General features: G+C 35.3%; 1 protein-coding gene across 3 annotated transcripts; it reads right to left on the bottom strand.

Moving 5' to 3' along the window:
- Positions 1–117: 117 nt before the first annotated feature.
- On the bottom strand, positions 118–17363 carry unkl (unk like zinc finger). Of its 3 annotated transcripts, none has more exons than XM_059347425.1 (16): positions 17283–17363; positions 16439–16648; positions 13595–13771; positions 12846–12979; positions 12594–12729; positions 12392–12509; positions 11996–12080; positions 10783–10949; positions 10211–10399; positions 9293–9343; positions 9019–9196; positions 8829–8939; positions 8059–8295; positions 7311–7498; positions 6702–6959; positions 118–6531 (listed from the first exon to the last, which is right to left on the bottom strand). In XM_059347425.1, the coding sequence occupies exons 1-16, from the start codon at positions 17345–17347 to the stop codon at positions 6376–6378; spliced, it is 2460 nt and encodes an 819-aa protein (XP_059203408.1). In that variant the 5' UTR covers positions 17348–17363; the 3' UTR covers positions 118–6375. The 3 variants fall into 3 exon arrangements, with proteins under 3 accessions (XP_059203408.1, XP_059203409.1, XP_059203411.1); XM_059347426.1 differs by having other exon boundaries at positions 8829–8918; XM_059347428.1 differs by lacking the exon at positions 10211–10399.
- Positions 17364–18060: the final 697 nt, after the last annotated feature.

The following is an 18060-nucleotide window of genomic DNA, read 5'->3' as shown; positions in this document are numbered from 1 at the left end:
GCTGTATTACCCTGAGAAAAATACATTTCTTTCCTTACATTTCCTCATTATGCTGACAAATAGAAACTTGAAAACTTGCATTTGTTTTAGTTCTAATATTTTTTTATTGAATAGCAGTTCACAACTAGATGCTACATCATAATGAATTAACTGCGCTCCATAATATCCAGTGACCTATTCATTGAATATCTAATTTAGAACAATACATTCAATATTTCAGGGCTTCAATGTTAAAATAACATTTCTACTGAAAGTTTCTAAAGTATATGGAACAACTGGTTCCACATTCAGATGATTTACTTTTGACAACACTTGTTGTACTAGTATTTTACTTAATTTGAACAGCTCCATACATCATATACATGTACAAGATTGCATAAATCTTCAGGCTCCATTTTTATAATATTAAAAACAAAAAGACAACACAACAACTAACAATAATGCAAAATAGATGAAACTATTCCAATGCAGAGCATAATGATACATCTATTACAGTTCATTTACAAGATTCTTTCTATTTGGTGCTTTTCCTTACAAATAATTGACTTTTTGGTGCCAAATGACTAATTGAGACTAAAATTGTGTATTCAATGATTAAATATTGCTGTTTTTAATGGTATGGCAAATACAGACTGAGATAGCTGATTACCAGTTAATTTTAACCTGCTCACTTCTGTGAAACAGGTGAAGCACATTAGTTCAAACTTTTTCCTCTCAGCTCAAGTGGCCTGAATCCGTTGGATCATTTAGCAAATCACATTATGGTCTACAAAAATATTGTAAGGCACTGGAATTTAGATTCCAATTAAGCTTGTCATATTTTTTAATCTGACTGAGAGCAAATACTGTCTCATATTGTCTTGATACCAATCAACATTATGTAATTATTAAAAGGCACAGATGTACTTGAAAGTGTAATGGGTCCATTAGATTTAACAAATCTAAAGAGACATTAGCTGTGCTTATCAAGTTTGTGTCATTTATTTTTTTTAGAAAACTTGATTTGGGCAAGTAGACCACTAGAAAGACCAACAACAAATTACTGATACAACAACTCAGTTTTTAATTATGTCTGTATCTGCCATTAATGTTTCTCACAATCATCATCTGTCCCCGTCATTTAACATAACAAAAAAAAAAATTGGACCACGGCTTTCAGAAATAGAAAACAAAGAGTCAGATAGAAAGAAAGCACCTTACAGTCACTGCAGGCCAATCATAACAGCATATAATGCATAACCATCAATTTCCAAAGTGATTGAGATTACGTAGTTAAGCAAAATCAACAAACAAAAGTTTATATATGGCCACTTCAGAAGCACAAATGTCATTCAACTTTGACATTCCTTCACTGTAGACAACAATTAAACTGACATTGAATCCTTACTTAAGGTCGGCATGTGCGAGCCAGTATTGCACAAACCTGCCAGAAACGTCAATGTATACTTAACACAAAATCAAATATACAAATACACATTTTGTAAGGATCTGACCCATGCATTTTTGATCATTTCTGTATCACCTCACTATAGCTAACTTTAGATAGAAAAAGATGCCATTAATTACTGTTAATGAACATTATCTATTTAAGGTACTAGGTGATTACTCTTTTAAATCAATTAGGTTTCTTACTGAAATAAAACAAATGATGAAATGTAGTACAAAAGAAATAACAACAGTTCTGGTCTTTGGTAAAACTGCAAAAAATGGGCTCAAGTCCATTAATGTTGTAAGCAAAAGCCATTGGCATAGTCCTGTTGTTAACTCACTACGAGGATATACTGTATGTCCTACAGAATTAAATATTAAAGCAAAAATCCACCAAGAAACAGAATTTCTGCCAATCACAATGCTGCCATTTACAACTTCAGACCTGTTCACAAACACAGGCTGATCTGTCTAATAACTTAGACAGTATTAGAATTCTGTTTAGGGGTAAGTTTTCCCTTTAGAACACATACAGTACCAAGAAATAGTAAATGGACTCCTTGGATATCCCTGCATTTATGCATAATTTAGTCATATAATGTGGTAGCATTCAAAGTCACAATAATGGACAAGTTACATCTGCTTGAAATAGTACAATATAAAACAATTACATTTTTTGGTGTATTCTTAACTTGCTTGAACATTCAAACTCAGCTCTGAGAGTTTAACTTTGTTAAATCTTACTTTACAGCAGTGAACTTAACTAAAAGTTTCCTCGTGCGTTCATTTAATCTTCACATTGACCAGAAGGAATTCTATTCCCCATTTTCCCATAACGAAATGTGTAATTTTATTGATATTTCAGGAATGTCTTATGATGAATGGCTCTCTTCAGTTCATATCAAAGAATCTTAATTGCTTTTAGGGCAAAACTGACTTTAATTTTACTTTTCTAATGTCCAAGCCGTTTTAGTTCATTTTTCACTGCGTTTAGGGGCATTTTATAAAAAGGCATCAGACAACTAAGTGCTACCCTGAAACTTTTCCATACGTTTGAGAGCATTGTTTTCTCAGTTAGTTATAGTTGTTCAGGCCCAGGGGCAGGAAAACGACTACTCAACAACAAGGCACAGCTAATTACTAACTCCAATTTCAACTCACTGATCGGAAAGTCTGACTTGTAGTAGCTTTTAAAAAAAGTCATTTGTGAAATGATTTACATACGATTTTAACATGACAAACCAAAAAAAAAAATACATGAAAGTTTGCACAGAATGCATTTGTGTATTATAGTGACTCTGATCAAGATCCGACCACATTTTAAGGATGAATTATGCATAAATGTAGGTCAATCAAATAGTTCACTCTCTTTGTCTTGGTTCCGCATTTAGACAGCTACTAAAACACCACTTTGGTTGATTTTTAGATTTTCACACTAGACATCATTAATTTAGTCGGCTTCACAGGCAAAACCAAATAGACCAAAGGACCCTGTGAAATTAGCTGCACCGTACACTTCTATTCAGTGTATAGGGGAAAATAAATCGGAAAAAAATACATTTACCTTCCATCAATTCAAAAAAGGGACAATCTACAGCAGTACAGGTCTGTGACATCATTCTTAGTAATATACAAAAGTACTGAAACGTTGACTCAAATGGATCTACAAATCAATAATTCAACCAAATAAGATTTAGTTTTGAGATGCATAAAACAGATTATGTCAGTCTTGAAATCTGAGCTGTGGATGCACAACAACATTCAAACATCTAAATGTATAACAATAAACTACATTAATACCTTTTCCAGTAGCAGCGAAGCTTGCAGAAGTTATTTAGCCTTTACTACACTAAAAATAAATCATTACAAATATTCTGGCAGTGTGACACAGTGCAAACTTTTTTTTTTTTAAATGTTTTTTCTTTATTTTTTTGTAGCTGGTTAATATATCGCATAACATGCAATACCAGAAGTATTTAGCCTGCCTTTTATGCAATGTAATATAATCATGAAAATGCTAAAATACCATAACCTTTCTTAATAATTTTCCTCTGAGTTGCTTAATTGTCATTTATGTGAATGTAAACAATGCATTTTCCCATATTTAGAAGTAGCAAAAAGTGTACCTGGAGATACATGATTTTCTATTGAATTTAACGCAAGAATAAAAAGTTGTTTTTTTAAACACAGTAGAAGGTCATTTCAATTAGAGGAACCTACAGTAAGCACAAGTCCTATCCAACTTACAAGTCAACTACGGAATTCTTCATTCACTGCAGAGTTATTACAACAAAACAAATTACTGAAATGTTTAAAAAGCATATTTTATATGTTGCTTTACAAATTCGTCTTTCCTGTTTGCATACTCCCAAACATAAAACCTAATTTTAAAGACTGAAGCTGCACCAAAAGAGCACCATGACCAAGGAATGAGTGGGTGGGTTAGCTGGAGGGAAGGTTCGTTTCCATGTTTGAAGTCAGGACACAGGCACTGACAATGTTTGTTTTCAATTATCTTCTGCAGAAATACTTAATGGGATTGGGCCTAATACACTGGCATATATTTATATAAACACATATAGTCATACACGTCAATAATTCTGCAAAGTTAAAAACAAGACACGTTATGCAGAAACCTGTGCACAAGCTCCAACTACTTGTGTTTGCTCTGACAATTCTACACTTAACGTTTTTAACTAAGGCAAGGCACTTTAGAGTTAGAGGCCGATATGTTCTAGACAAGGTCAAGAGGCTAGATTCCTACAAAAATCACCATCTCAGGCTTTTAGCAAATACAATACATGCTTCTCTAATAGGCTATGCTATATAAATCTCTACAAAACAAAACTAACTGATTGAATAACAGCCTTAACATGTAGCATGTGCCTTACTGATATTACAGCTGCTGGTTATGCCTAAAATGCATTTTAAATCTGCACTTATTTGATTGAAATTTTATAAATCTAACTATGAAAGTAGAAACTATTAAGTACTTTTCTATGAAATCTTAATATGTTGAACCATGCCATGATTTAACAATAGGAAACATGAAATATCCAAATTATGTTTCACAGTACACACAAAAGCTTCAGACATTAGCTTATATAGAAAAAAAATATATAATTCTAAAAAAAGACACAAAAGAATACCTACAAAGCAGCTTAAAGCAAAATTCTATATACCCTTGAATAAAGTCCCAGGTCAACAAAGTGCTTTAATAAGAAATCAAACTTCTTCAGAGAGTTGGTCAAAATAATGATGTTTGACTGGTTGCATTTAAAAAAGAAAAAGGTGGCTTTACTTAAAGAGGAACACTGCAACATTAGCATCCATGTGTTTTCTTGCTCTCTTGGTTTGTCTGATTTACACATATAGGTTTAACACTAATACCTCATTGAATGTGAAATACTTTACAAGGCTGCATATTCAGTCTATTGTGGGACAATACTTGGGCCAATCAATCAATTTCATCAATCATTCCCCATAGTGTTGAACTCAAGTGTGCATTAATGATTAATGAAGAGCATGGAGCTCCTTAACGATTAAGCACCTTCTGGTACGATGAAGTTGAACAGCGACTCATTTCACACATGTCTGTTTTGGCAGCCCTAAGCTCTATAAATGGTATGACCACATGAGTTTTTCAGACTAATTATGTAAAAAACATAAATATGATTTCCTGATTTAGCATTGGTTACATTCATGTTCTTGAATGTAAGGTCTGCTTCCATAAGCTCCCGATTCAATTTGTTTATTTATGCGTATTCCTCTTTAATTAAAGAAAAATCAGCTTTGAGTTTTGCCCATTTTATGTGTAACATCACTGGATTTACAGTGTGAGAGTGAACTCAACATTTCCTGGCAGTATGTTTCAAACATTTACACAGTGATTTCTTTGCATTTCAGAACCTGGAATGCCATTGGCACTAGCTGTATTTCTGTACTCATGTGTGGGATTGTTTTGATCCACAATCAGGACATTTTAATTTTCCAATTGTTATGAAGGTTGGTGGGCTACAGGGAAACTCCCCCTCTGACATTATCACACTTTTTCTACCATCGTAATGACTAAAAAAAAGTATGAGAAGTACATGTAATTGAATTGTAATAAAACTACAACATTTTAGTTATTTTAGTTAGTTAAGATATAATATTAAAGTTACAGTAAGTAAGTTTTCTTCCCTTTATCGCTTTCTTCAAATACAAGAATCTGTGTTGCAACAGATTTACTCAAACCGTTTGACTTAACACACATTTCCACAGAATTTTCAGAAAATTTGGAGTTGAAATGTCTTCAGATTTGCTCTGGGTGGACTTTTAAGTGCATTAAGTAGAGAGATCAGATTTATCCACAATAATTCCAAAGTGCAGTGAAGTACTTCCAATCCAAAAACAGCAAACATAAGAGTAAAGATGAAGAAACATTAATGTCTTTATTTATTTATAGTTTATTGGTTCGGTTTGAATTTTTTCATTGTCTTTACTGTAAGAGCTATTTTTACAGGTTGTCAATGCATATTTGCATCTTTGGGGAAAGCACGCCTGCATTTAGTGTTTAGCCAAAATGTATTCTTGATAAAGCGTACACAAAATGCAGATATCTGGACACAAGATTTATGTCCTTCACAGTGTCCAAATGACAGAACATTTGAAAAAGGCAATCACAAGGTACTTAAATATTCTAATTTGATTGTGTGACTTTTCACACAGAAAGGTTGAGCAAGGTAATGTGCACATAAAATGAGCAAAATCTATGTTTTGTCAATGTTTGAATCCCCTGTACACAATCTGATTCATAATACAATTTGTTTTCTCAGTCAAACATCATCGTATTATAAATGAATTCAATCACTGTATGAAAGAGACATTGCTATTTAGAAAATGTAATATCTATTAGTAGTTTTTCAAAGGGCTAAATCTTTAAATAGTACCTCGAGTATTTTTACATCACCACTTCAATATTTTTGTTCTACAGTAGGGACATTCTGTTTTACTAGGTGCACAGTTCTCACATAGTACATAATGTTGGCAAGGCTGCAGAACAATGCAACGATCATGCTTTTGGCAAACTATACATTTCTTTGACTGAAGCTGATATATTACCTGTTGGGAAAGAAAAGAATGAATATCAGCTGCAACTTAGAAAAATACAGTTCATGCAGACTTAATAAGCATGCTTGATGACAAAACGCAGATCTGAATGATGGTCTGATAAACCGCTTTAAAACTAGATGCTACAAACGAAATTCTGTGTGTGATCTCGTCTTTCTTACCCCGTCTATAAGGTCTAGGTCATTACGTAGCTGACTCTGGATGGAGTGAAGCTTTGACAAGGGGAGCTCGTCCAGCTCTCCATAGCTACGTAGAAGAGGTGTTCCAGGGGTGCGACAAAGCACATCAAAGTCCCCTTGGAGCTCTTTCAGCTTGCGCTCAGTTTCCTCCCATTTCTGTTCCGCCAGCTGCCGCTCTGACTCAGCCGTCTTTGCTTGTTCCTTTGCTTCGTGAGCGTCTTTCTGGCAAGCTTCGCAAGCCTAAAAACAAAGTTAAGTCAAGTCAAGTCAAGTCAATTCAAAGTTTATTTATAGAGCACATTTAAAAACAACCTCAGTTGACCAAAGTGCTGTACAGTTATTAAAATAGAATAAATCATACACAAATAGGTATAAATAAAAACAATAAAACACTAAAAACAGTAAAAACAATAAAATAAAATAGAATAAAATAGTAATAAAAACTCAATCCAAAACAGTGTTAGAGATAAAAAGACAAATAAAAGGGTAAAAAAGTAAAAAAGAAAGCCAAGGATTATTGTGATTAAAAAGAAAATCTGTTCGGAGGTCAACAGTCATGTATTGAAACAAGAGTTAATTTCTCAAACATACTTGTTTGACCTGATGCCACGCCTCCTCCCATTGTTTGATCTTCCTCTTGGCCTCGTCCAGATCTCTAAAAAGGCGAGCTAGATCAGCACTGCTGGCTGCAGAGGTTAGGCTGCTGAAAACTGGAGATGGACTCGGTGAAAAGCTGCCACTTACAAAGTCCCAAATGCTGCTCGCCCCTCCATTCAAGCCTACGGAGTGAGGTTTCAAAATGACAAGACCAAGCATAAAAGTGAAGTTAGTGGGGGCTGGAAAGTCACAAATTATTAACGTAGAGCTGTTTGATAAAAAACAACAACAATTTATATAAACTATAAATGTATGTTTTTTTTAAAGTGATTTAGCTTAGATTCAGCTTAACTTTTGCATTTGAGATGTAAGCAAAAAAGAAAGAAAAAAAAAGTGTCTTGCCAGTATAATGGTCCTTTGGTTTTTATTTCATCAGTGAAACAGAAAATAATCTGTGAAACATGTTCCTGACAAAATACTTTTAAAAAATTAACCTGTAAATCACCTGGCAAACATCTTTTTCTCAACTGTTTTATAGGTGGATTTGTTTCCCCACTTGCCTCTAAGGGCTTCCTTTGGACTAGATTCAACATTTAAGTAAAACAACTAAAAGAGAAGTGATGTATTAAGTCTAGAAGAAGCTTAAACTACATTCATTGACATAAAAGACCCCGAGATTAAAATCTCAAGTCGAATGCTTCTCAGCTCACTTGGAGCAAAATGTCTGATGCTATCAGCTTACCCAGAGAGTTCTGGGAAGAGGAGGTGGGTGTTCCCAGGAGGCCGTGCTCTTGCTTGGCTAACATGTTTGAAGGTTGATTTTGCTGCGATACCGTCCCAGACAGCAGGGACTGAGACAGAGACTGTGACAGGGAGCTTAGCGGGGAGGTGGAGAGCGATGACGAGGAATTAAAAGAAGACGATCGAGCCAGGGAGCCAGGAATGTTAACCGGAGCAGATCCACATAACACCCTTTGACCTGTGGAGACCCGGTTAATACTGTTAAAATGATCCACAAGCAATGTATGATGAGGCCAATTGTGATTAACTGTCCAAACAAGTGAAAGTACTTTAACCCATAAGAACCCACGGTGACATGGGTGTCACAAACATTTTAAATGTTCTAGTAATGTTCATGTATGTTTTCTCAAGTACATAAGTGTGTTTTTTAGTGTTCTACAGCTACCGTAGCTTGTTGAGAAGCCGTCCAATAAGGCAGTGTTATTTATATTTATTTATTCTCGATTTATTATTTTGTTACTTAAAAACGGAGAAAAAAATGGAACTTGTTGTCTAACAGCACTATTAAAGTCACAACTTTGAATATGTGGTGGAGATGCAAAGAAAAAGGCAAATTTGTGTTTCTGTAAGCAGAAAAGGTGTCTAGTTTATTCATTTAAAAATAAGATATATCATAATGTCCACTTGGTCTATGGTATATCCCCCATAATTTTCCTTTTTAAGGATTACTGGCTCTGGGTTCTTATGGGTTAACAATCTAGGTGCCCTTACTTGCCAATCCTACGTTGTTGTCTTGCTCTTCTAACTCCTTATCAAGAGATGCAACGTTAATGTCACTAAAGTTGAGGTCCAGAGCGGATCCTGAGGGAAAACAAAATACACCTGGCTGACATTTGACAACAAAATACAGAGCAGCAGTCGTCAGCTCAGTTGGTTTACAGTTGACTTTACATTCACATACCTATGACAGACTCCACTGTGGTGCTCCCTGGATAGAAAGGAGTGGCTTTTGCATTCATTGTTGATAAGGTGGTGGGTGAAGAACTATCTGAGCCAATACTGGAGGCCAAGCTGGATGTTATACTGGAGGTAAAGCTTGATGCCAAAGGGTTCACCGCAGAGAATACAGTGTTTTGTGTCTAAAACGAAAGCACAGAAGGTATTTGTTTAATTTCCTTAATTAAATGATATAATATCTTCGCTTTCACCACAAAGTAACCCATTTAAACACAAACCTGTTTTTCTTGGTCCATCAATTTCTGATCCAGCTGCCCCTTGTTCTTAATCTAAATGTGATCAAATAACACAGAAACAGCATTTCAGCAACAGAGTTCTATATTCACATCCAGACAGCTAAAGGCATGTTTGCACTGCAATTAGCCTCAAAAAAAGTTAAACACAGACTTCACCCTTAACTATTATTTACTTTACTCTACAACAGAGCTAGCTAGCTGTCACTTGATGACATGCTCTGAATCAGCGTTAAACACTGCTGATTTGCAATAGTTCAGTTGTTGTCAGGATTTATGTGGCATCTGTTTACTGTATTACATCAGGTGTGTAAACTGATCGTGTAAGTTGACTTTTTACTAATCACTTGTAGCTCTAGCAGAGAATCAAACATATTGCATTTGATTACAGTATGTCCCAAATGACAGACATTTTTACTGTGAGTGGGCGACATTCTTCTATAATTACACATCAGAAAGCAGTTAAATCAACCTAAGGGGAATTCTTAGAGTAGGCTTACAAATACTTATTGCGGTGTTAGCACTGAGAAAACATTTTAGGCAGTCTGGTTGAAAGATTAAGCTTCTTAAAACTGATACAAAATGCAACATTGCTTATGAAGATCAATCAGAAAGGCTCATCAATGAGACGTCTGTTGCCAAACCAACCAGTTATAAAACTACTCAATACTTTCATCAAGATACGATTGAGTTTTTTGTTCAGAACACCCAAGACATGAAATGATCTAAAAACAAAGCAACTGATGGAAAATATCTCAAAATGATAATAAAAAAATGACATGAATGAGAAATAAATAAAGGAGTAATTCAAAATGAATGACAGTGATACATTAGGTGTAAAGCCCTACGTAGTGTCTATGTGTGTTATGTTCTTCCTAAAACTGTAGAGAGCAGTCTGTATACCTGATCCACACGTTCAAAGCCCGGAGCTTTAGGATAGTTAGACGTCAGAGATGAGACACTGGATGTGGTGGACTCTGAACATAAGCTACTATTAGTTAAGGATTTGGGCCTGCTGATGGATCCCACTGGGGATATCAAACTGTCGCTTCCTGAGTTTGGAGTTACAGTTGAGCTATTAGAACATGAAACCTGAGAAAGAGAAGTGCACATGATCTTAATAAAATGATGATCAAAAGATAAATAAAATAAAATAAAACCATTATTCTGAATGGATTATGAAGGCTATGGCTGCTACACATAAGAATATATCTTCAGTTGATACCACTTTATGTTCGTAAATTATTTTGTTTTCAATGACAATGTAATGAAATGTAAAACAGTAAAATAAATAATAATGACAAATAAATGTATTAAAAAAACATGCCAACAGAAAAATGACAGCATGGTAAAAACATGTTAATACGTAAATGGTTGAATTGTGATTTATATATTCGTCTACTCTTGAAATCCAACAGCTGAGTTACTGATAAATTTCCCACTGAACGACTCACAAAGCATGTTAGAAAACATACACTTCCTACTTGTCCGTTGCTACTGGTTGCGCTGTTGGTGGAGTTGCCTCCACTGTTCCACTCACTGACTGGACACTCTGAATACTGCTGCGAGCCCAGCTGGGACTGTGAACTTGACTGAATCACTGTAAGCAATGAGCTCATGGTCTCCTCTGTAGAGGGAATTCCTGAAAGAAAATGAATAAATATCCATTAGTATTCATGTGTAAACAACCATGATGGCAACAAACATCCAAGAACATCTACTTCAATCAAATTAGAAGGTAAATGCTGATCTCTGATCATGTTCACACAGATGGTGGAACAGATAAACATACAGACACTCATAAAGACTGCATGTACACTACTGGTCAAAAGTTTTAGAACACTCCAACTTTTCCAGAATTGAATTGAAAATTATGCAGTTTAATGTCTCAGTGTACTCTGAAATGAATGCACATTTGCAACATTTAAAATTCTTTATTGAGCATGATAGTGTTTTGAAAGTAAAAAAAAAGATTCAAAATCACATTTTATGTTGGACTAAAGGACTAAAAAAAGACACAAAATGACCAAAAAAAGACACAAAATGACTTACAAAGACATGAAAATAAATAAAAAGTGGACAAAATAGCCCAAGACTCCATAGAGTTAAGTTGTTAACCCATTTCTTGTTCTCTGAAAAAGGCCTACTTGTATAATTCTGAAATGTACATTATTTTCCAGTTTTTGTTAAACTGCAGTTAAACTGCAGTAAGTGGTGAACGGCAGTTCACCACTTACCTTTGTACCCTTTCCAGTTTACCTGTTCATTTGACTTGAACTGCTTGAATTTCAATAAAAAACTGGAAAAATTGGGGTGTTCTAAAACTTTTGACCGGTAGTGTACATTATACTGTCATGAATTAGGGAACATACACACATGCACACACACACACACACTTAACGAATGTAATCTAATTAGTACACAAATTATTTTTTCACATTTTTTAACAATGCAAGATGCATCCAAGTGGTGCCAGAATATAAAAAAAAACGAATTCACCACTTGAAAAATTAAAATGAATGCCCCCTCAAGTCAGCACGTTGACATTATGGTAAAGGGAATGTATAACCTGTTAATATGTTGTTGCATTGTCCCTGACAAGTAAATAAAAATAGAAAGAACAAATCCCATTGACTTCTTATTCACTACCTAAGTACTGAGACAGTAGTTGCACAAACTTTCACTTACTTTCTACATGTGCAAAAGCACAAAACGGTCCTCTGGGACAGTATCCAGTTTGTCGCATATCATTGCATTTGGTAGATTTGTAGATCTTGGAGAAAGACAAACAAATCACACGGCAAAAAAATACAACATTAAGATCTCTGAGAAAGATGAAAGACACAATCAGTGAAACTACAATATTGACAAAAAAATAAAACCTTCATGAATACACTATCTTGAACTTGCAGCAGGGTTACACAGTCAAACACACATTTCTCATACTACATAGTATTTTCACTATGGCTGTGCTGGTTAACTATTCAGATTCATGGGTATTTTACCATAACTAAAATGTAATGTTGATGAAGTCAGCTGTGACATATCCACCACTTTATTTTCAGGAAAACAAACTTCACTTACTTCTGGGTGGAACTGCTGTTCAGTGCGAGAGTGACAATACTGGCAACTGTCTCCACTGTCACACTTTGATGGTTCGCCCCATTCATCACCATGTTTCACATTAGGGCAAGGAGTTGACCTGCAGTCATAGAACAGAACCCTTAACCCAAAACAGTTACACAACTTAACACCAGTTGTTATTCTAACTTATGTCATACCGTACCTATATTTGAACTTTCTAGGATTTCTTCTTCGATCTCTACTGTTGTGGTAGTGGGGGCAAGCGTAGCCCTGTCTGCATAGTCTTGGGGGCTTTGTACACTGATCTGTTTTATAGTTGGCTAAAACAAAGTTGGTATCTGCAAAAAAGGAACAAAGTATTCATGTAATTTTTCCTTTTATTTTGCAGGAAATTAAAGTGTGATACTTGGTATTGCACAAGCCCATATTTTTAATCAAAATGGGGCTTACTCACCTTGCCACCGGGGGTCTTCTGTCAGAGTTTTCTCAATCATAGCTTGGCTGGCTAATACACCTGGCTGCAGATCAGGAATACCTTCTCCAGATCCCAACTGTCCATTCTGAAGGGCCTCTTGTGCTTGAATCTCTCTGTGCACATAAAAAAAATCAAAGTTATTTTTCATACAAATTCCTGAAAAAGCTTTCTAACACCTTTAAATTCGCTTGTAATCTAAAAGAGTTAAACATAAAGTTAAATTACCACATCACTGACCGCTCTCACATAACTAACTACCATCAAAATGTTTCAATACACAGCAATGTTTTAGGAAATTATATCTGCTGGATCTAAAAATATTGTAGAGACAAAGACAATTGACACCTTATACTAAACCATCTGACCTTTAAGGTGTGAACATTATAGGCAGGTGTGACAGCATTAAAAAAAAAAATTAAACCACATTTTGCTCATGGAACTTTGTTTACAGTCTTAGTATCAGCTAACCTCCAACACTTTTAGCAGCACAGAGCTCAATAAAAAATGTTTACCTAGTGTCAGGTGTTATCATTTTCTTTTATTTCACTGAGCTGAGCCTTGAAAACTGCTACAAACCAAAAAGTGAGTCTGGCAAACCATTAAACCCTTACAACGCAGCTATTCTGTTTACATTATATCTAAATTAGCTGATTTGTCTGTTCCATTGTGAGGCTTCTGAGTGAAGTTTGGCAGGGAAAAGAGAGGCCACTATTTGCTTTGTATGTCACCTGATATCATAGACTGGAGGTCGGAGATCATGTGGCCCGTGAGCAAAAGCACAGTGAAGGCCATTCTTCACACAATGCCCTCGAGCATCTGTCTCATGGATACAAGTGCCAGTCTTGTAATAGCGTAGATGGTACTTGCGCTCTGTGTCACCAGTGGTCCGGTGTAAATAAGGACAGCTGAGAAGGAAAGGATACAACTTTTCAATAAATTTCATCAATAGATGTAAATAAAAGTGAAATAAATCTGCATGACATAAAATAATGCAGAAAAGGCCCAAACCTCACATCAGTCAAAAATAAACATAACACATTAGATGACAGATATATCTAGACAGATAATATCGGCTGATATTTTTTACACATGTGTAATGTAGAAAATATGGCTTGGAGTGTTTAGAAATGGTGTTAGCTCTTAATTATTTTCATTATTTTTTTTAATAGTCAGCTATTTACTGAAACTGAACATTAATGATGTTTATTTAGCTATTGATTTTATTCCTATTTATTCTTTATTTTCTCACTTATCATTTATATAATTGGATGACAATGTAATTCATTGTTTGTATAATGTAAAAAAATATAAAACAATTTTAAAAATTATTTAATAACGATTTGTTTGAGAAAGTGGCTCCCTGGGTACCTGAGTGGTGAAAATCTGTGCAATATCCACATAAAAAAGGTATTTTTTCATTCCAGCTCAAATAATTACTATATTAGCCACCATATCAGTTGTACAACTTCAAAAGGCCTTTGCAGGCAGCATGTTTCATACAACATAATACAAAGGATTATACATTTACAAACACAAAGAAGGGAATTCGAATTGTGCACACAATTTTAATGAGGAATATGATTCTGCTGTGAGCACGGGTCTGACATGCCAGCAATGCCTGAAGAAATGTATGGTCAATAAGCCTCTTGAATAAACCAATTTTTCCTTTCTTGAGTAGCAACAGTTGCTATGGCAACACATAAGGTCATACAAAAATAGCTGCCATTGGCAGGAGGAGGAATTGTAAGGATCGCAGTCGTTCTTTTTCCATTAGTTCAATAATCATTTCTTTTATATATATTTTTTTCCCATGCATGGCTCAATTAAAGGGCTGTGCCATTTTAAAATCTCAGTCACACAAAGAGGCTGCCTCCCCTTCTAAGAATTCACGTGTCTAGTTTCTGCATGGCGCTACTAGACGGTTTAGTCAATACTTGATGCTGGACAACTCTAAAGACACAATCTTTGGAGATGATGCTCTGTGCAAAACAACAGATACAATATGGTCACATATGAGAAAAACACCAAATAAAGTAGTAACTGGACACTATGCGGCGTAATAAATTATACAAATTATAAGAAGCACCATTGAACTGTCAGGATGAGTTCAATCAGGAATGTTCAATGTGGAACATACTCCACATGCATGCAGCAACAACACAAAGGGCAAAAAAGTGGCCCTTGCAACATGATGCCAACATTTGCAACATCACAACTTTCAGAAAGGGAACACTAAATGATACTGCTTACCAAGCAACTACCAAATACCAATGAATTGTATACCAATGAGGCCTTAAATTGATTTAATCAATATTTTAAATATTTCTTATGAGAAAAATGTGTCAAATGACCATTCTACATGCATTGAACAGGCTTCAGAAAAAAATCTTTGTTTGGTATTTATCCTCATAGACAATGAATAAATAAATGTAAAAGATTATACCATGACCATTTAATATGGGTCTCAATGGAAATACGAATAATGACACAGAAATTCACGATACATTTCCTTCAGTATCATGAATCATATTGCAAATCATGCAGCCTAATATCAACACAATCATATTCTTCATATTGCACTCCTCTCTTGCGTAAAGAATACACAGATCTAATCTTTAGACCACTCTTGTCAGTGCGAGAAATGTTTGATTACAAAAGCACCCAGCTCTTTCCTGGCAATCATTTTAAAAGAAACCGCCCCTGCATCAAATTAACTTTTATAACCAGACTGCTCAGGCCCAGCAGAGTTGATGTGCACACACTTGTACTACAGCCACAGCAAGCTGGTAAGATTAAGAAGTTTTAGCTTTAAGAATTTCAAAATATGAAAACATAATAAAAACATAATGCTACATATCAGTTCCTCCTTGGTTTTGCATAACACAAAGCACAATAAAAAATGCTATAGTTTCACAAAGTAAATGTAAAACTCACTATATGAAGCAATAAAGTACTACTTTAACAAAGAATCCAGAAGCATATCCACGTACTTCTTCAGAAATAAGACACAACAGCCCAAAACTATTTAAGAGACACATGAACACCTTTTCCTGATGACAATGTTTCTGCAGTACTAGTTTCATCCAAGCTTTGATTTGGTTCATAAAGCTCTAGTAGTCCTCACCCTAAACATGTCAACATAACATCAGTCTGCAGCTGCATCATGACACACTGACACTTTCATTAACCCTATAGAGACAATGAAACCACCTGCAAATTACTTCTTCATGACGTGAAGACATAAAAATGAAGCAACTTCGAGCCTTGCCATCAGCTGCCCTCTAAAGTTCTGGCTTGAGATTCCATATCAGATTTTTTTTGATGATATTCGTCCAAGTAAAACCGGAGATAATGCCAACTATATTAAGTATAAAAAAGTACAACTAGAGATTATCCTTATTTTACCTGTTATATGTCATATTTGCAACCTGTGTCCTTTTTTGTAACATGTACATTTCTGTGCGTGAAACATAATTTTGAAGATCAGATTCTATGTTTTTCTTAGTTTCTTTTGGGTTCAAAATTTTTATCAAGTACGTCAAAGTTAAGCATGAGTAAAAACAGGGACTTACTCATCTCCATCTGGGCAGATGCCTGTGGTCTCGTCGTATTTCGTGCAGTACACGTCGGGGCTGTAGTTAAAAGTTCCGTCTCTTCTTCGGATGGGTCTTCTCCGCCGTTGGTTGAGAAAATGCCAATGAAAGCACGTAAAGGGTCTGTGCTGCGTACACTTGTGCTGGAGGAACAACGGACACTGCTCTGTCCTAAACTCCTTCAAGTATCTGAAACAAGAAACAAACAAGGTAGTACCAGGAAATGCGTTTTTAAATGAATATTAGAGAAGAAATAAGTGGAAAGCAAGGAAAAGTTAAGAGGCAATGAAGTGTCGTGTTTTGCTGCTAGTGTAGCCTACTATATATTTTGGGTCACTAACGTTAGCTCGCTATTCACAGAGAAAACTACGTAACTATTTCGACGTAACGCTGGATGAAAGTCCCTAAGCGTACGTTTATAAATGTGCGTAGCAAGGGGGAACTCAAAATAAGGCCGAGCTATTTACAAGCAGACTGGTTAGCGAGTTCCTGGCTAATCATTTAGCAGACCAAGTTGACGGTCTAACATACAACGGATTATTCAAAACAATTCCCCAAGTCGGTAAAACAATTGTAAACGATTCCGTTAACGCCTGGCTCGTCAGTTTAGTTATTTAAGATGTCCGTGTTTCCTGCATTGGGGCTGCAGTCGCTGTTTGCTATGTGACGTTAGGCAGTCACAAAGCCTGGAAAAGCACCATGTTTTGAACGCACACACAAGAGTTGAGGAATGCGAGAAATGCAAGCGCGCACAGCTGCACGTGCAAGTAACGTTTTCTACAGCGAGCGATTTTGTTGTTTCTTCTGCATCAGCTTTACTCACGTATAGTGGGTAGGTTTCTCGGTTTGAGGAGACGCATTGGCCGCCGTTTTCGAAACCGACGGCATTTTCAGTCAAAACAATGAATTGCGCATGCGCTCAGATCTGTTGCTCGCGTGCATGCACGTCCGCCTGCACGCCATCGCACAGTGCAAACAGTGATGCAGGGGGCGCTGCAGACACGAGACAGTGACACACTTTACAGTTTTATGTCTTCTGGTCATAACCCATGCGTTTATCTCTAGTATTATTATATATTTTGCCTGAATATACTGTTTTTTATTTTATGTAATATGGCAATACAAATATCTTATATACTGATGCACATTCCTCAATCTAGACGTTATAGAGTTTTCTGCATGCCTTTTGTCATTGCTACATAATATATCCACTTCTTAAGCTCAATGAACAGAACCTGTTGTACATGCTTTGTTTATTTTTGTTTTTTCTTTATTGTAATTAAGATTATTCTGTAAACTCTGATTAATTTGAAGCAGATAACTGTGCACTATTGGATTTAAGAAAGCAGTGTAATATTACAGGACAAGAATATATATATACTTCTATTTTATACTATTTATTTTTGTCTGATATTTTTATTCTATTATTCTATTCTATTTTTAATAACCGATGCATTTATCTCTCGTATTATTATATATTTTGCCTGAATATACTGTTTTTTATTTCATGTGTTTAATATTAATATTAATATTATTATTATTATTATTAATAATAATAATAATAATAAGAAGAAAATTATTACTTTTATACTTCTATTTTA

The sequence above is a fragment of the Centropristis striata genome, chromosome 13 (assembly GCF_030273125.1).
Source record: "Centropristis striata isolate RG_2023a ecotype Rhode Island chromosome 13, C.striata_1.0, whole genome shotgun sequence".
NCBI classification, from domain to species: domain Eukaryota; kingdom Metazoa; phylum Chordata; class Actinopteri; order Perciformes; family Serranidae; genus Centropristis; species Centropristis striata.
Note: the sequence above shows the minus strand (reverse complement) of the source record. Positions and strands in the feature narration are given on the sequence as shown.